The following is a 19,126-nucleotide window of genomic DNA, read 5'->3' as shown; positions in this document are numbered from 1 at the left end:
TTTTGAAATATATATTTAAACATTTGAATAAAATAAATATATATATCATTATATATTTCTTAATAATTGTTATATAGCCTACATTTTATTTTTTATTTGATCAAAAATACAGTAAAAATGAATATCGTGAAATGGTATTGCAATTCAAAATAACTGTTTGTAATATATAAGCTGTGATTTATGAATTTTCAGCAGTCATAACTCTCAGTAATCAGTCTGCAGTGTTATCACATTAATTTTTCCTCACACAGTTTAAATGGATCTGTATATATAAAAATATAAAGCTGCCTTATATATTTTAGGAAAGAGATTCATCACAAGGGGGTCCTAAAATATTAAAGCATTAAAAAGTTTGAAAACCCTGATCACACACAATGATAACAGCCCAATAAAACTGATATCATTGACACAATTTTTTCAGAAGTGACTTATCCTTATCAGGTGACTTATCAGGTGTATTGTCTTACACAAGACTGAACGTATATAACCTATACTGTAGGTGTGTGCATGTTTATGAGGTACATTTTGAACTTTGAAAGTCAGAGGACATACACGTCTATGGATAAACATCATTGGTTACTCTTCTACTTTGTCAAACCTGCTCTGTCTCACTCATTGCTTGAGCGAACAAAATGTTCTGCCTACATTCAGCTAAGCAGAGAGCTATGCCTTAAAGTAATTAATTTACCCATAATCCCCTCCTCCTTTCACATTGATAGTCAGACTTGAAGTCCCGCACACTAATCTACCCCGAGTTGTACTCTGTTCCTCACAGTAACACCCCACTGGCTCGACACTGGACCATCTTCAGGACACAGCAGGTACGAGCACAGAGGTTAGCCAAGGGATTCCAGAAGGAGCACAACAACTTCAGTCTAGCTGAGGCATCTCTTCCCGTGCCTCATGGAAAAGTCTGTTCGTGCCACAAGCGGTTTAAACGTGGACCTTCTAATCCAGAGCAAACCTTTGGTGCATTTCCACCCGAAAGCCTGAGGAATTTAAGAGCTGATTATACAACAACGCATAACAGTTTCTCTATTTATTTCTCCTATTGAGAATATCTTTCTAGTTCCATTTGTTTTCTTGGGAGAAAATTCAGGACATCCAAGTCACCACAGGTCCGTGCGCACTTGTTTTTTATGCTCATCTGTGAAGCTTTTTATTTAATTTTCATTTGTATTGCATTTGAGGCCTACACTGAAAAAAATTGGTATAGAAACAATTTTCTCTCAAATTGATTGTACATTTAAAATTCAATTACACTGAAAAAGTAAGTTCTGAATCATGCACCAATTGTTCTACATATCCTAATCATTTGTTAACAATTCATTCAATGAGCTCATTGTTTCTGCCTTAAATTAATACATTGTTTAAATTAAGACATTATTAGCTATCTGTGTGATTTGTATGTACATTTCTGAAATACACAACTAAGACAGTTACCTCTGATAACAGATCACTCTAAATTGTAATGTTGACATGCATTTTCTGTAAAGCTGCTTTGAAACAATATTGTGAAAAGCGCTATACAAATAAATGTGAATTGAATTTAACTGAATTGAAAAATTAAACATGAAAAATTAAACATGAAATTTTAAGGTAGAAAGACTGAAATAGTATTTCTTGTAAAACATAAGTAAAATGCAATCTTTATGTACAACTTTTTTATACAGTGATGCCAATATTATTAGCATAATATGTTTACATCTCCATAATATCTACACTTGTACTTTTAATTATTTGGATAAACTCATCTGCTAAATTATTATATTTAAATCTGATATGTTGCAAAGTAATTGTTTTATAATTGCAATATAATTTGATTGTGATAAATGCAGTGCATTACCTATTCCAGAGCCTATAAGTGAATTTTCCATAACGGCTTTTGACCAACATGCCTTATCTTTATATTTCCCACAGACACATTTTACAACTCACTTTGCAGAACATTGGTTTATAAACTGTATACCTCTCGTGAGGTGTGATACCTGTGATATTCCCTGTTGCTGTGGACATCTGAGCCATGGCCTTTTCTGACCTGCTGGAGCAGGTGGGCAGCACAGGACGCTTTCAGATCCTGCATGTCACCCTGCTGAGTATGCCCATCCTGATGATGGCCAGCCATAACCTGCTGCAGAATTTTGTGGCCTCTGTGCCGCCGCACCACTGCGCCCCCTACGCCAATTTCTCAATGTCCTCCAAGGGGGACATGCTGCGGGCAACGGTTCCCCTGGGTCCGAACGGCCAACCGGAACGTTGCAGACGCTACGCCTATCCTCAGTGGCAGCTCCTGAACAGCAATAGTTCAGAGAGCCTACAGGAAGAGGATGTGGAAGAGATAGAGATGCAGAAGTGTGAGGATGGATGGTACTACAACATGACAGAAATGAGCTCGACTATTATTAGTGAGGTAAGTGTTAAATGTCTTTCCATTATTATTATTAGCAAAAAGTTTAATGGTGACATTAATGTTAATTTCAAAATTTAATAATACATTTTTAAAATCAAAAGTCGTGTCTGTTTCTATTACTTGCACTGTGAACTAACATAACAATGAACGTTTTTTTTATTTATTAAAATGCTGTAAAACACGTTGTTCATTGTTAGTTCATGTCAGCTAATGCATTAGCAAATGAGACCTTATTGTAAAGTGTTACCAAAAAAGTAAAGAAAAAGTACCATTTGTGCAATAATTCAATGAAAATCATATATTTGTAAGTGCGCCTTGTGTGTCCAACTTTTTTTGGGGCACTGAATGACCTCTGCCTGTTCACCACGCAATAAGCAAAGAAAGGAAAGTGGTATGTTTGGTAACACTTTATTTTAAGGTGAAGTAGTTACTACATGTAGTAATAACAGTAAATTATGCATAATTACAAGCAACTAAACCTAAACCAAACCATAACTCTATAGTAAGTACATGTAGTTAAATAATATAATACAGTACTTATCTGCATAAGTACAATGCAACTAAGTTGCCTTAAAATAAAGTGTAATATGTTTTTCCATGTGTGCTTTTAATTAAAATGTTGATTCTTTTAGTGGGATTTGGTTTGTGACCAGCGTGCACTAAAACAGATGAGTCAAACTACCTATATGGGAGGCGTCCTTGTGGGAGCAGTGGTTTTTGGGGGACTTTCTGACAGGTTGTGACAGCTTTTACAGTTAAATATGACAACAACATCAACGATATAATAATAAACTTCATTATATAACACATCTGACAGAGAAATGCAGTAGCACCCTAATTAAATTCCCCCAATCTGGTGTAGATTTGGCCGGCGCATTTTACTGCTGATCTCTAACCTGATGATGGCGGTTGGAGGAACATGTGCTGCCTTCTCCACATCCTTCACCATGTTTTGCCTTTTCCGTGTCTGCTGTGGCATGGCCCTTTCTGGTGTGGTGCTCAATTCTTTCTCACTAAGTGAGTATAGTGAATAACACAGCTGTGGATTAGAGGTTGGCATCTATTCAATTCATTTGATTTACATTGTATTTGGTGACATCTAGAGGAGAAAAGCATGAAGTGTCATTGTTGCTTCTCCTCAGTTGTGGAATGGATCCCCACACGTGTGCGGACGGTGGTGGGCACAGGAACGGGCTACTGCTACACCACAGGCCAGCTGATCTTGGCAGCCGTCGCTTACAGCATCAGAGACTGGCGCTGGCTTACACTGGCCGTCTCTCTGCCTTTCTATGTGTCCTTCCTCTACTCGTGGTGTGTCTTCTGCTCGTGACGGTTTCTACTAAACAAAGTTCAAAAGAACAGCATTTATTTGAAATAGAAATCATTTGTAACATTAGTGTCATATTTGATCAATTTAATGCCCCCTTTCTGAATAAAAGGGTCAAAAGGAAGCAGGAATAAAAAAAGTAGCAGAATCTATGTGCAGCATTACTAAATAACAAGTCAAAGTAACAAACACTCATATTACTCAGAACTTCTAAGAAACTTGAATGGATCAACCATACATTGGCAATCACAGACAAATAACTACTGGAAATGAGCGCTAACACTGGAGCTAAACTGGATAATTAACCAGACACAGGTGAAACAGAAGAGGGCAAATCTAACACCATGGTAACAGATGAATTAACACATGAAACTGAACTGGGAACAAAGCTAAACTAAACACAAAGTCCTACTCAAGCAAAACACAAACACAGATCAAACATGATACCCCCCCCCCCCCCCCCCCCCAAATAAAAAAACAACAAAAAGTCCAACAGAGGAGGGTAGGAGGGAACATAGGAGGAGGATGTAGAACTGGCAGATGGGATAACCCAGGACGAGGGAGTAGATGATAGGGTTGAGGGCCGAGGCGCAGATGAAGGCAGAGCGAAGACTGACCAAAGCGGAGCCGGAGTGACGAGGAAGCCCACTGTAGCCTTAAGGATGACGGTCCCGGGTGGTGCAGAGGGAGTAAGGAGCCGAGGTTGAGCCAACTAGTCAAATGGTCAAGGTGGAGTGAAGGGCTTGGAGGTATGAGGTGGAGCAAGAGGGTCGACACACCAGGGCAGAGCTGGTGAACAGGAAGACCAAGGCGGATCCGACCTGCTGAGAGGAGCCAGCAAAGGAGTCGAAGGGCTGAAGGGAGCCAGCAGAGACAGGGCCGAAGAAATGGATAGCGTGGGCAGAGTGTTACGAGATGGCCTTCTTAGCTGTGATAGCACAGGCAAAGAGTTCAAAAATGGCCTCCTTGGCCAATATTGGGCAGGCAGAGGAGGGGGAGTGGGATGTAGGGTGGGAGTATCATCAACAACAGTGACATGGTGCTGGGCGACAAAACAGATCTGGTGCTGGGCAGAACCAATGGCAATCAACCTGATCCCAACCTGATCCCTGAACCCAGATCCTGGGAAACAACCTCCTCCAATTCCTCACACAATTGTTTAGAAGTTATGCACAGCTCACCCTCAGCGAATGGACAGGGCTCCACGTCATGCCCAAGAACTCCACTAACACACACTCTGGGACAGATGTTGAGGAGCTCAGGTGTCAGCTCTGGCATGGACTCCCGGTCTGCGGTGGGCTCTGGCTTACTATCCTTTGCGGGCTTGGGCTTGGGTTCTAGGTCCGTGGAGGATTTGGGTGCTGGCCTAGGGAGGATTGGAGTAGATAATTGCAACAGGCAAGGGGCAAGTTAGTCTGGGGCATGTTCATCTTCCATCTCCTCCACGACAAAATCAGAACCTTACACAAACACATTAATATGTTTATTAATGTTTAGTCTTTTAAATAAGTCTTTAATAATATTAAGTGATAATTAAAATAATTACATAATATTATTATTGTAAATAAAAATCCATTGTAGGAAGTCAACCACCAAGTCAGTGTTCATTTTACTCATATGTAGCAGTAGTCATGTTCGAGTTTTTATCTTCTGCAGGTGGTTCTTAGAGTCTGCTCGTTGGCTGGTCCTGACCAAGAAATCAGAGCAGGCAGTAAAAAACCTCAAAACGGTGGCTCGCATAAATGGACGCCGTGCAGAAGCCGATAAAATCAACCTTGAGGTATGACTTTATGAGGGTTGTGTCAATTTCAGCATCCTCCGGGTCATTCTGAATGCTTATTCTGTTGTGGTTGTGCATGCAGATGTTGCAAGAGTCCATGAAGAAGGAGATGGCTTGTTCACAGGGGTCTTACAGTGCTCTAGACCTCCTACGCACATCCACTATGAGGACCATCACCATGTGCCTTAGCGCAGTCTGGTCAGTCACTCAATCTCATTCAGTACCAACCAGCATTTGAATTATACCACACCTGTGACCTTTGAACTGTAACATCTCAGGTTCTCAACCAGCTTCGCCTACTATGGCCTCTCCATGGATCTGCAGAAATTTGGGGTCAGCATTTATCTTATCCAGGTCATCTTTGGAGCAGTGGATATACCAGCCAAAATCTTGGTTACGATATCCATGAGCTTCTTAGGACGAAGACCATCTCAGTGCGGAGCTCTTGTACTGTCTGGTGTAATGATACTCATTAATCTTCTGGTGCCTTATGGTGAGAATTTGAGCCTGGTTAGCAGTAGAGCGCAGTAATAATAAAACTGCAAATGTGAAATGAGACCATTGTCACATAGGGTCACCACAGAAATTGAACCATGGCGTTTCAAGTTTGACATTCACATGGCTGATCATGGAACTATGTGTTTGTGACGCTTATTTTTGTGCATGTGCAGACATGCAAGTGTTACGCACCAGCCTGGCAGTGATTGGGAAGGGCTGCTTGGCTGCGTCATTCAGCTGCTGTTACCTGTACTCTGGAGAGCTCTATCCTACGGTCATCCGGTAATTAAATCCTAAAACAACATAAAAAATTCCCTACGATTTACACAGCTTAATTGCACTTATCCACAATGCCGTTACCATGTCTTGAACATTACCGGGGGAGGGTAATGGTCTTTTTATTTAAAGGAAACAAATAACTAAAGGATTTAAAATGGATTTAAGGGAATAAAGAAAAATACAGAAGAGCAGTAATAGAACAAGAATAATATATATCTTTTAAACAATTTGAGCTATATGCACACATTCAATTTTATACATAACACAAAATGTTTCTTGTCATGTAGGCTAAATAATTCAGCCTGTTTTCAATCTGACAAGTCAAATATTAAATGGTTAGCTACTTGCATCTTACCTCACAGTCTTTTACCATTACAAACTGTAGTGTTGCACTAGAATTCATGTTTGATGTTTGTGAATCCCTTTTAGTTAAATCCCACCTTCTTTGATTCTTTGAATCCGCCGACTGCAGACCAGCCTAAAAATGTCACTTTTAAACCTTTTGTCATTCCAATAACAAATAGAGCAGTATCAATTTGTCCATTTCTAATTTTGGGGGGAGGGACTTGCAAACGGCCCTGTTTGCATATCATTTTGTTTCTTTTTGACAAGCAATAACAAGAATCCCAGAATCCCATATTATTTTCCAGTGCAACTGATGTCAACGTATGCAATTTTCTGCCGTGTCCTCTCAGTCAGAACGGAATGGGATGGGTGTCCATGATGGCTCGGTTTGGAGCAATGGTGGCCCCCATGGTGCTTCTTCTGGGAGAGGATTCCCCATGGCTATCTGGTCTTATCTACGGAGGGGCTCCAATTCTCAGTGGGATTATCGCCTTCTTTCTCCCAGAAACCCTTGGACAATCTTTGCCTGATACTATCCAGGATGTGGATGACAGGTGAGCCAGAGCACTGTAAAATATAAAAAGTTGATTTAACTTAAAAAAATAAAGTAACTAGCTGCAAAGCATTTTTGAGTTTACTCAACTTCAGTGGTCGAAGTTGTGCCAAATCATTTTTGAAAGTTCACTAAAATGATTTGATTACCTTTACCTTTCTTTGTCAGTTCATCTAACTGTCAGTCCAACTCAAAGAAACAAGTAAGCACAACTACAGAGGCCTGAAGTTCACTGAACTCAAAAAACTATTTTTTTAAGTTGATTCAACTTTCTCCAAATATCTCACCCATATACAGTGAGGAAAATAAGTATTTGAACACCCTGCTATTTTGCAAGTTCACCCACTTAGAATTCATGGAGGGGTCTTTCTCCCATGACTCCTCTGGATCCTCCAAATGGTCATTGGCAAACTTAAGATGGGCCTTGACATGTGCTGGTTTAAGCAGGGGAACCTTCCGTGCCATGCATGATTTCAAACCATGACGTCTTAGTGTATTACCAACAGTAACCTTGGAAACGGTGGTCCCAGCTCTTTTCAGGTCATTGACCAGCTCCTCCTGTGTAGTTCTGGGCTGATTTCTCACCTTTCTTAGGATCATTGAGACCCCACGAGGTGAGATCTTGCATGGAGCCCCAGTCCGAGGGAGATTGACAGTCATGTTTAGCTTCTTCCATTTTCTAATGATTGCTCCAACAGTGGACCTTTTTTCACCAAGCTGCTTGGCAATTTCCCCGTAGCTCTTTCCAGCCTTGTGGAGGTGTACAATTTTGTCTCTAGTGTCTTTGGACAGCTCTTTGGTCTTGGCCATGTTAGTAGTTGGATTCTTACTGATTGTATGGGGTGGACAGGTGTCTTTATGCAGCTAACGACCTCAAACAGGTGCATCTAATTTAGGATAATAAATGGAGTGGAGGTGGACATTTTAAAGGCAGACTAACAGGTCTTTGAGGGTCAGAATTCTAGCTGATAGACAGGTGTTCAAATACTTATTTGCAGCTGTATCATACAAATAAATAGTTAAAAAATCATACATTGTGATTTCTGGATTTTTTTTTTTTTTTGATTATGTCTCTCACAGTGGACATGCACCTACGATGACAATTTCAGACCCCTCCATGATTTCCAAGTGGGAGAACTTGCAAAATAGCAGGGTGTTCAAATACTTATTTTCCTCACTGTATTTGTATAGCCTTCACATTAAGAATCCAAATGCAGGGAGTACAAACCATAATGTAAATACATCACAATACAAAAGACATTGCCATCATTACAAAAATTATTTATTGACAATTCTGCAAAACAGCACATTTTCATGTATTAGAAGGTGATGAAGTTATACTTCACAACGTTTTTGCTCACCCTCAAAAAGTGACAATTTTAACATGTTATATAAAAATATCTGTGGGGTATTTTGAGCTAAAACTTCCCATACACACTCTGGGGACATCAGAGACTTATTTTACATCTTGTAAAAAGGGGCATTATACCACCCCTTTAAACGACAAAATCAAAACATTACGTTTTCTCAACTTAATTATCTGTATTCATTGGACAAAATAGTAGTAAACATGTAGGAAAATAGTTTTTACAAGTAAACATTTGCAATTGGATTTTTTACAGTGTGGTGGCTTGATATACATTAAAGTTTTGTGCTGGTTGAATCTGATCATGATGCAATTGATATCGCAAGAGAATGTTACGTCAAAAGTTAAAGTGCAAGTGAGCAAAGTGTCATTGTAAATTGGTAACCATAACATGTTTCTCAACTCTTTCACTCATTATAGAGGTTTAGGATGGACAAATTCTAAAAGATTAACTGAAAAAAAGGATTTGGCCAAGAAGGATCCCAGTTGTGTCCTCCTGAAAGAGTCTGCCTGAGATGGTCATCACTGCAGAATATGACATAAATGGAGATGATCATTGCCATACAGAAGAGAACTTAAGTGTTATGATGAAAACAACCAACGGCTGTAAATGGGGGTTTGTGATGTTTTTTCGTTTTGTTTTTCTGACTGCAATTAATGTAAGTTAAAAGTATTATTTACTTGTACGAAGTGAGAAATATAGCTTCATATGGAGCTCTGTGCTCTTTAGAAATCTTTTACTTGTGTGTGTGTGTGTGTGTGTGTGAAATTTTTGTTTTATTACATGAATGATGAAAAGAAATAAAGAACACAAATTGTTGATGAATGGGGTTTGTGTTTGTTTTGTTGATATTTATTAGAGCTTTCATAAGTAGTTTTCTGTAAAATGCATCCAAATGAATAAATGAAGAGTTCAGATGCAAAAGCCTCTAAGTGCCATCTGAAATTTTCTTCTAGAATGATCATTTTTATCAAGCTTGTATATTTAAGTTTAGTAATTTCACTTAAATTACAATTAATAGGTCATTTGCATTGCCATTTAAGTGAAATTACTGAATTTAAATATTCAAGCTTGATAAAAATTATCATTCTAGAAGAAAATTCCAGATGACACTTAGAGGCTTTTGCATCTGAACTCTTCAAATATAAATAATGTATTATTAATTATTTAATTTCATGTCATACTGCTCTTGGTAGAGTGGCTGATTACATAATCTCTCAGATTAAATTAAGTTATTTTGTATTTGAGTGAATAAATGAGTGACAGGGATTTTGTAGGGCTAAGCGAATATGGGTAGAACTCTACTGCCCTAGTACTTCAGAAACCCCTTTTATGTGAATTAAACATGGCACAATGGCCTTTATCATCACAGTAGTGCAAAGGATTCATCAATTTGCTGAATGAGGACTGTTGGGAGTGGGACACTCCTGGCACAGGAGGGTTCTGTCTCGAGAGACAGAGTCGTTTACACCTCAATGACACATCTGTACTATATGCTTCACATGTCATGCGTTCCACTACATACTATAAATCAACTAGTGTGTTCTAACATGTAACTATGTCATGTTTGGTCTTATCTGACAGCTTATAAACTGAAATGAACGGTGGTGAACTTAATAGATCTAGGTACTGTTGCTTAAACATGCATTAAGAAGAATATGTTAATGTTCTTCTCCCCTTCTTGATCACCACCCATTTGCCTCATCTTTTGGTTTCCTGTCGGTCGGTTTGGTGTTGGTATTCCACTCATGCTTAAAGGAGAAGTTAACTTTTAAAATGAAAATTATGTCATCATATAATCATGGTGCAACGGAATAAAGTCCAGAGTTAGTTACAAACTATCTAGTAGTTACTAAACCTCTAGTGTGGACTTTACGTTCCAACTTAAGAAAGAACTTACGAACGGCTGGTGCAACCCTACCCAGGACACAACGGGAACACTGTGCAATGATTCTTGAGATCATGTCCTACACACAAAGGCCCTCTTTATGCTAAAAATAAAACAAAATTCATCACAATTTAAAAGTTACATCTAAAGAAAATCTGTATACTCTGGAAATTCATTCCTTACATTTTTAAATAATTTTAAACACATGCTCTATAAAATACATGAAATTTAACCTGCCCTGAGGTCACAATGTAAAACTGCCAAACAAAAGTGTTCAAAAATGCAACAAGTTTATTATATTTTCCATAAAAAATGGCTATCAAAGTTATGTCCTCACTTTGCATCAACTCTTGTTAAAAGATTCTGGATAAATCATGCAATGCCATGGGCAGCTTTAACTCTGAGGACCCCTTTCCTATTTTCTGCTCATTGTGGATGCCACAGTTGAACGCATAGCCCTGAAAGTTTTATATATGTTTTATATTTTAAATTATGTTGAAGTCTCTGTGGTCACAGCTTTAACATGTCAACTCCGTCTTCCCAGTGATCATTTCTGTCAATACTTGTGGGATAAAACTTTTCTTATGTTTCCTAAGGCAGCCACAACTGAGGAAAAACAAAACAAAAAAACAAGCAGTCATGTTACTAAAAACCCTTTTAAATGTCTAACAGTGCAGATCTATTCCGCCTAGACCAAACATATTAACACGGCCATAATCATTACCATGCCAAACACTCCAAGAGTTGTCATGACAGAACAGCCTAACATGATATTTAATTACAGGCTTTCATTGTGGCAACTTACAACAGTGACAACTATGAGCCCATGTGGTCACAAAGACTTTTTTCTAGTAATGATGGTAATAAAAACAACTTTTTTAAGGCAAGACTCAAGGAAATCGGTCCCAAAATAAACCTACCTGTAAAAACAATTCATGTAAAAATGTTTGTTGTTGTTTTTTGCCACAGGTATGCAAGAAACTTTAAGGACAAAAATAAGAAATATATATATGAAATGAAAATTACAGACTTAATATTTAAAAATATATAATGGGGTCCACCACTGTGAAAGTCTACCATGGTCAATATGTGTCCAGTAGGCCATCCTTTTCTCCATATAGCCTTAATAAGGGCACACCCAAAAATGTTTCCCAGGGCCTTTGAATTTTGGTGACAGACTGCATTAGTTCATAAGAGTTCAACAGTAGCCTATATAAATATATTCTTATAGTATGCAGACAAGGATCTGATTGCTTGCTCTTTTGGTCAACTGGCACATGTTCTGCTGAGCTCATGAGGTTTTAGTAGACATTTAACTGCCACCACGAAGAAGCCATGTCACTGTTACATAACTACACCAATGTAATGTATAACTAGTGACGGTGCAAGACTGTTTATTTTTAACAGTCTAACAAACTAAAAATGGGTTATTATGCAAAAAAAAAAAAAACTACAACTCCCACACACACGCATACGGATGTTTCCCATGAGCGCTTACTGTAGATTCCGGTGTCATTTTCCTCTTCCTGTTCATTACATACTCGATACATCAGAGCAGCAAGATGTCTGGATTTCTGCGGGGAATCGCTCGCATCCGCACCGCTCCGGTTCTGCGGGGATCAACCATCACCCAGCGAGCCAACATCGCCTCGCGTCCTGCCAAGGATGCACTGGGGCCCGTTGTGAGTATGATTCCTCTGCAGCTCGCGAAGGGAAGGCCATGATCTCGTTGGCGTTCACCTTTAGACCCAATGTGGTCATCGGAAACATACAAATTCAGTTTAGTTTGAGCTCTAATTCACACGATTATTGTGACTAGATATCGTTTGTACTTTCGCATTATTCTTGGACTAATGTGGTTTGTGGTTGAAACGGCACCCAAAACGTCATCGGCTCATAGCGGTTATTCAGAAGGTCGTGGAGGTGGAGCTGAAAGAGGATATCGATGGCGAACTGAATCTCAACCTTTTTAGTTATAGCCTATTACTTTTAGTTACTCTGTAAAGAAAAAATAATTCGCGTTTAAGGGCCATGTGTATATTTCGAGCGATACATAATGATACACTAGTTAACGTTAGCTAGGCTAATACTTTAGCTACAGACAGTGTACATGTCTTCCTCTACTTTAAATTGTCTCTCATCCATTTCTGTATGTTTCTTACGGTTCCTTGTTCCTCCGAAGGATGTTTTCTTGCTTTAATTAGAGAGATTATGGCCATATAATATATATATATATATATATATATATATATATATATATATATATATATATATATATATGGCCAGAATCTAATTAATTAGAGGGAAAAAAACGAAAACATTATGTTGCACAAAGTGCTGTCATTTTTCTGTAATTAATCGCACCTAACATTAAAAAATATTTTTTTTCACTGATATCAATACTGCTGTTTTGAATCTCAGGATGGCATTGATTAGCTTGCATTGGAATGAAAGTACAAAGTCTGTGCAGTGCTACAAGTGATAAGCGTCATCCGTGTGTTGCTACAGTTCTATTAAAGTCTGCATGAAACAGAAGTTGCGATTCGTTGTTGTTGTTTTTCTTCAATTGTGACGCATATCCGAGTGAAACTGCTTCTCGAACAAGAAAAAGGGAGGGCAGGACTTGAATTTGTTCATAGGAATTTGATTGCATTGTTGTGGTTTGCTATTGCTGTGTCACTTGAGTGCAGGTTGTCACGCCATCATCAGAGAAGATATGTTGATTTAACAACAATGAGGGCACATCAAAAATAATGTGCATGAATAAATTCTTTATAATAAATACTGCAGTTTTCCTTTAAAATATTCCATGATTTCATGGTGACTTTAATGTTGTGTTCACGCTAAGTCCTAAATACAAGAAATAATACATGGTTACCTAACAGTTGTTTGGGTCTTGTGTCTGTTTCTACAGGAGACAACAGTTGGTCTGGGCCTATTTAGTCTTGCCATCCTGGGACCAGCTGGGTGGGTTCTGGCCAACCTGGAAAACTATAAAAAGAGGGACTCCGCTGAATCTGAGTGATCAATCTGTCATTGACTGAAAGCAGTTTGTCTGGTTTTTATTGCTTTTAACACATTGGGACCACCATCACACAGACCTCCGACTTACCTGAACAGCAGAACAACTCCTCTCCTTGAGCCACCCAGCTACCTCTCCATGCGACTGGTTACTTTCCTCCAAACACTCCGGTCTTCATTACACCGAGCGTCTGCTCCCTGTTACCAACTGTGTAATAACATTTAATGATGGGTGTTTCTTATTACCTGGAGCTGTTACATTTGAAATAAATCATTATTTAAATCTTAAATTTAAGTCTCTGTATTTTTTTTTTTTTCTTCTTTTTTTGACTTTGCTGCTGGAATAAAGCATGATATATGTGACCCTGGACCACAAAACCAGTCTTATGGGTAATTTTTTTTAAATTGAGATTTCATACATCATCTGAAAGCTGAATACATAATCTTTCCATTGATGTATGGTTTGTTAGGATAGGACAATATTTGGCCGAGATACAACTATTTGAAAATCTGGAATCTGAGGGTACAGAAAAATCAAAATATTGAGAAAATCTCCTTTAAAGTTGTCAATTTCTATTGGCGATAGTGCTGCATCCATTCACAAAAATAAATGTTTTATATATTTAAGGTGGGAAATTTACAAAATATCTTCATGGAGCATGATCTTTACTTAATATCCTAATGATTTTTGGCATAAAAGAAAAATCTATCATTTTGACCCATACAATGTTTTGTTGGCTATTGCCACAAATATACCCATGCAACATAAGACTGGTTTTGTGATCCAGGGTCTCATATGCATTTCAATAACCTGTTGCATGATGGGTTTAATGGCTACCTAAGTCAATGACTCTCCAAGGCTTGTGCAACTTGTATAAGATAAGTTCATGTTGGAGTTCTGCAACATATTTACTGAATCATTTATTGGGTCTGATCAAATGTAGATCTCAAAATATGGTGACAAACATCTAATTTCTGTAAACCATTTAGAAAAAAAATAATGATATAATGGATTTATTTTAGTTCTCTACATTATTTTTTAAGATAACACTTAAACACCTTGTTTGAGAAAATAATAAAGAAAAAACGTTTTTAATTATTAGTAATGTCAAGATGTATACTTACCACCAGCTTTTATGGGAGAAACTCGGTTCAAAACTTTTAAAAAGTCAACAGTTTTACACGTGTAAAACAATATTGTAGTGCATTCAGGTCATGATTCAGGTACAAAGTGGTGAAGAATCTCATCCGGAAGTAGACTCATCTCCAGCGGGTTCCCATCAATCAGGTGACCGGAAATGACTGTTCTGCAGGAACATGGCGGAGGAGCAACAACAGGAGATCCCTCAAAAAGAGGCTGATGGTGAGAAGTACTTTACCGCTATTAGCCAGAACCAAATTCTGTTTACATCGTTTTGCACATGTCGCTGAGATTTTGAGCTGTATGGAGCACAGGAGCCAAGGGATGAGCAGCTAGCGCTCTGCTAACCTGCTAATAGCAATAGCTGAGAGTTCATTGTTTATGTTTGAAAGCACTTGTTTCGGTGTCCAAATAACGTTAATTGTATCATTCTGTATACGATTGCTAGCTTTAGCTTAATATAGACGTTTAACAAAAATGCTCCCCGTGTGTCACACACGGCTTTATATATGCACTGCACTGTGGAAACAAATGTAGAAATACCTTTACACTCGTCTCGTAGTAACAGCAAATAACGTTACTTACGTTTGTTCCTGACCATGTAACGTTAACGTTAGGGGAAACAAGTATTATTCACTCAAGCAATTGGCAGATTTGTCAATATTTTGCACTTAATTTTGTTTTTTTCTTTGACAGGGCTGAATTGTCTTGCTTATGACGAAGCCATTATTGCACAGCAAGATAAGATTCAGCAAGAGGTAACGTTAACTGTTGAGCGATTTACTCATTCATTTGTATTGTAATGTCATGTGATGCTTTATACACGCTCCTCTAGAGTTAAAGGTCTTTCTGCAAACAAAACCCTCTCAACAGGTCATGATTTAGCTGATTCTGATTCTGCTATAGTACAGTTGAAAGACATGTATTAATATTAGGTTCATTGTCATTAAGTAATTAATGGAAATATGTATAAAAAACGTAAACTATTTTTATTTCAAATAGTTGCCAAGGAAGCATTTCTCATTTTAATTTAGTTTCACTTTGCAGTACTAAAATAATAATAATAATTTAAAAAAAAACACATAAAGACTATAAAATGACAGTAAACGAAATAAGACAACAACAAAAAACCCATAAAGAAAATAAACGAATAAAATGGCAAAAACACAACAGAAATGCTTAAGTTTTAACTAAATTTTAAATGAAAATAGAAAAATACTAACTAATTTAAGATCTTATAAAAAAAAAATAGTATTTAAATGATACTAAAGTAACATCACCGATTAAAATCGAGCAAAATGTGTGATGTACTTGAGACAGTTTAATGAGGATCCAGGTTTCCTACTATTATGGAAATTTGGAAAATATTAGGGTTTCGGGCATTTGACTAAATAAAATGTCTATAAGTTATTCTAATTGTTATTATTATTACTAATTTGTTTATTTGAAGAAAAATCATTATCCAGTAATCATGAATGACAGGAAGACTCGTGGAAATTAATTGGTCAAAAGGTGTGGGGATCATTTTAGCCCTAATACATGTATTTATGTATGCACATGAATGATGCTCATTAAGAAAAATCGCAAGATTCAATCTTTAACCCATCTTGAATGTCATTGTAGATAGCAACCAGTATTTCTCTGGTGTCAGAAAGACAGGAACTATCTGTCCTTAAGCGAGAGTATTCAGATGATGACACCATCTACCAGCAGAAGATAAGAGTAAGTGAACCTTTTCAATAGAGAATGAATGTTTATGGAATACTATGCATACATAATATTTTATAATGCAGTTATCTTTGTCTTTTATCTCCGTTATCCAGCCACATACACAAATATGTATTTATACACAAATATTTCCAAGCACCACCTTTTCTTTTCAAAACTGTTTCATCAACAGGACTTACAGGAGAAGTACTCATCTATACGCAAAACACGGCCAGATGGGAACTGTTTCTACAGAGCCTTTGGTTTCTCACATCTGGAGTCTTTACTTGAAGACAGCAAAGAATTACATAGGTAACCACCTGCCAGCCTATATTCAAGGCAACATCATTTATTCATTTAGCTGAATAAATGATTCCTACTCCACAAAACTAGATATAAAAACATGAAATATGTTCTAAATGGCAGTGATCGTCACATCATGCAGCGTTTTTACTTTCATTGTGGACTGACAAACTACTTGTTGTGTCAAGCCTGTTAAGATCATTTTCATGAAAGTATGAGGAGAAGATAATGGTCTCAAGTAGCTCCTGTAACCTTTAGCACACTCTTCTAAGACTGTGTTTGGTTCCGTTCACTTGGCAGGTTCAAGGCTATTGCTGCCAAGAGTAAACTGGATCTGGTGAGCCAAGGTTTCACAGAATTCACCATTGAAGATTTTCACAACACAGTAAGTCTTTGGAAGAATGTCCAGAAAATATATATTTTATTATTATTATTTATTAATATTTTAAATTAGCTTTTATTTTTTATACTTTTTATATATCAAATTTTAGTCGTTTTGATATGCAGTTTATTTTTATTTTATTTAAAAAAAGAATATTTCTATTTAGCTTTAATTCATTCTTGTCATTTTAGTACTTTAATCTTATTATATTTTAGTAAATTGCCAGGGCTACATCTCTAAAGGGACGGTCACACTACACTTTTCGTTCTATTGACTTCCATTCATATGCTTGAGACCGGAAACGCAAGAACATGTGAAGAAGTTCTTCGCATTTAGCTTTGTTCTAAAGTTCGGATTTGGTGAACTCTGACCTGCGGATTTGTATCACGTGAAGACATGTGACCAATAGAAACGTCACGGCATGACCACTTATGTGAATGAAAAGAATGTTGCAGGAAAGTAGTAGATTGTAAAATTTGGATTTTACGTTTTTTTTTGTTGAGTTTTTAAAAAAAAAGACACTGTAGAGTGTGACAGTAAGTACACTTACATATCACGATGGTCTTGATATGACCAGCTTAATTTTTTTGGGGTTACACTTTATTTTAAGATGACGTTATTACATTGTACTTACTCAAATAAGTACTGAGTAATAAAAATGAACTACATGTACTTACTATAGAGTTAGGGTTAGGGTTTGGTTTAGGGTTAGTTACTTGTAATTATGCATAATTTATAACTATAGAATGCACATGTAGTAATAAAGTATTACCTTTTTTGTTTTAAATTTGTTTTTCATCTAATATATTTCAGCTTTATTTTAATTAACTAAAATTATTTTTAATAGTTTAAGTTTATAATTACAACACTGGAAACTTGAAATCAGTCCTGTTGACATAACAATTATGTATGAAAATAAGTACAACGTGTCTCCCGTTTGCCCTTTTCTTTCTTTGGGGTTAGTTATAATCTTAAATGAATTTCTTACACAATTAATTTCCTCCTGTCTTGTTCACTTCAGTTCATGGACCTGATTGAGACATGTGATAAGCAACCGTCTGTAGGTGAGCTGCTCGGCTCATTTAATGAGCAGAGCGTATCAGATTATCTGGTCGTGTATCTGCGGCTGGTGACCTCTGGGTACCTGCAAAGAGAGGAAGACTTCTTCCAGCACTTCATAGAGGGCGGCCGCACCGTTCGAGAGTTTTGCCAACAGGTAACACTGAACACGTCCTTTTTTATCCACTTCTTGTAGATCAGGGGTGTCCAATCCTGCTCCTGGAGGGACACTGTCCTGCAGAGTTTTGCTCCAATCCTAATTAAACGTGCCTGAGCCAGCTAATCAAGGTCCTCAGGGTTACTAGAAACTTCCAGGCAAGTGTGTTGGGAAAGGTTGGAGCTAAACTCTGCAGGACATTGGCCCTCCAGGAGCATTATTGGACACCCCTGTTGTAGATTAACCTGCTCTTCAATGACTTTGCAACATTTTTAACCAGCGTGTCCTTCTGTTTTGGCCAGGAGGTGGAGCCCATGTCCAAAGAGAGTGATCACATTCACATTATAGCTCTGGCTCAGGCTTTAAACGTGTGCATCAAGGTGGAGTACATGGATCGAGGAGAGGGAGGAACAGTCAATCACCACATCTTCCCTGAAGGTGGAGAGCCCAAGATTTTCCTCCTCTACCGACCAGGCCACTACGACATCCTGTACAAGTAGCAGATCGGCTGCTATCGGTTGCTAAAGGCCTCGTCTATCTCTGTGCTGTGGGTTTGACTCGACTCTAAACCTGTGAAATGTGAACCCAGCACTCGGCATTGCAATTTCCTGTCAAAACACCCCCTAAGACTCTTGGAGAATTTTGGAGAATCTGTTATACAAGGCACTGGACATTGTACAGTTTAACCTTCATCATCAATTGTTTTCAGTTGTGTATGGTATATGGTTATTTCATTTAGTTGTTCTTTTTGTTTGTTTCTTGTAGTTAAGACTGCCTGTCTTTTATGATAGGAATGGAAATTGCTTTATCATGTTTGACTGTATTTGACTTTCATCAGAATAAAAAAAACTTGCAGTAGTCATAGTTTGCATAGTCACATTGTTTAATGTGCGTAGGTTTAAAATTGTG

General features: G+C 37.7%; 3 protein-coding genes across 3 annotated transcripts; all 3 read left to right on the top strand.

Moving 5' to 3' along the window:
* Positions 1–737: 737 nt before the first annotated feature.
* Positions 738–9,388, top strand: slc22a6l (solute carrier family 22 member 6, like). The gene is made up of 11 exons (XM_084137551.1): positions 738–1,118; positions 1,921–2,410; positions 3,043–3,146; positions 3,273–3,427; positions 3,553–3,721; positions 5,394–5,517; positions 5,600–5,715; positions 5,796–6,010; positions 6,189–6,297; positions 6,990–7,193; positions 8,979–9,388. Exons 2-11 carry the CDS (start codon positions 2,024–2,026, stop codon positions 9,070–9,072), a joined length of 1,677 nt encoding a protein of 558 aa, XP_083993677.1. The 5' UTR covers positions 738–1,118; positions 1,921–2,023; the 3' UTR covers positions 9,073–9,388.
* A 2,561-nt stretch (positions 9,389–11,949) lies between these two features.
* cox8a (cytochrome c oxidase subunit 8A) lies at positions 11,950–13,758 on the top strand. Its single transcript, XM_084137552.1, has 2 exons — positions 11,950–12,129; positions 13,362–13,758. Exons 1-2 carry the CDS (start codon positions 12,010–12,012, stop codon positions 13,470–13,472), a joined length of 231 nt encoding a protein of 76 aa, XP_083993678.1. The 5' UTR covers positions 11,950–12,009; the 3' UTR covers positions 13,473–13,758.
* Positions 13,759–14,734: 976 nt separating this feature from the next.
* Positions 14,735–19,075, top strand: otub1a (OTU deubiquitinase, ubiquitin aldehyde binding 1a). The gene is made up of 7 exons (XM_084137549.1): positions 14,735–14,831; positions 15,306–15,367; positions 16,233–16,331; positions 16,510–16,628; positions 16,920–17,004; positions 18,023–18,217; positions 18,520–19,075. Exons 1-7 carry the CDS (start codon positions 14,786–14,788, stop codon positions 18,715–18,717), a joined length of 804 nt encoding a protein of 267 aa, XP_083993675.1. The 5' UTR covers positions 14,735–14,785; the 3' UTR covers positions 18,718–19,075.
* Positions 19,076–19,126: the final 51 nt, after the last annotated feature.

The sequence above is a fragment of the Abramis brama genome (assembly GCF_963993115.1).
Source record: "Abramis brama genome assembly, chromosome: 15".
Taxonomy (NCBI): Eukaryota; Metazoa; Chordata; class Actinopteri; order Cypriniformes; family Leuciscidae; genus Abramis; species Abramis brama.
Note: the sequence above shows the minus strand (reverse complement) of the source record. Positions and strands in the feature narration are given on the sequence as shown.

Coding starts and splice junctions, on each gene's coding strand:
- slc22a6l (XM_084137551.1), top strand. CDS start 2,024: ATGGCCTTTTCTGACCTGCTGGAGCAGGTGGGCAGCACAGGACGCTTT. Junction 3,147..3,272: donor TTTGGGGGACTTTCTGACAG/GTTGTGACAGCT, acceptor AATCTGGTGTAG/ATTTGGCCGGCGCATTTTAC. Junction 3,428..3,552: donor GCTCAATTCTTTCTCACTAA/GTGAGTATAGTG, acceptor GCTTCTCCTCAG/TTGTGGAATGGATCCCCACA.
- cox8a (XM_084137552.1), top strand. CDS start 12,010: ATGTCTGGATTTCTGCGGGGAATCGCTCGCATCCGCACCGCTCCGGTT. Junction 12,130..13,361: donor AGGATGCACTGGGGCCCGTT/GTGAGTATGATT, acceptor CTGTTTCTACAG/GAGACAACAGTTGGTCTGGG.
- otub1a (XM_084137549.1), top strand. CDS start 14,786: ATGGCGGAGGAGCAACAACAGGAGATCCCTCAAAAAGAGGCTGATG. Junction 16,332..16,509: donor TCTACCAGCAGAAGATAAGA/GTAAGTGAACCT, acceptor TTTCATCAACAG/GACTTACAGGAGAAGTACTC. Junction 17,005..18,022: donor TTGAAGATTTTCACAACACA/GTAAGTCTTTGG, acceptor TGTTCACTTCAG/TTCATGGACCTGATTGAGAC.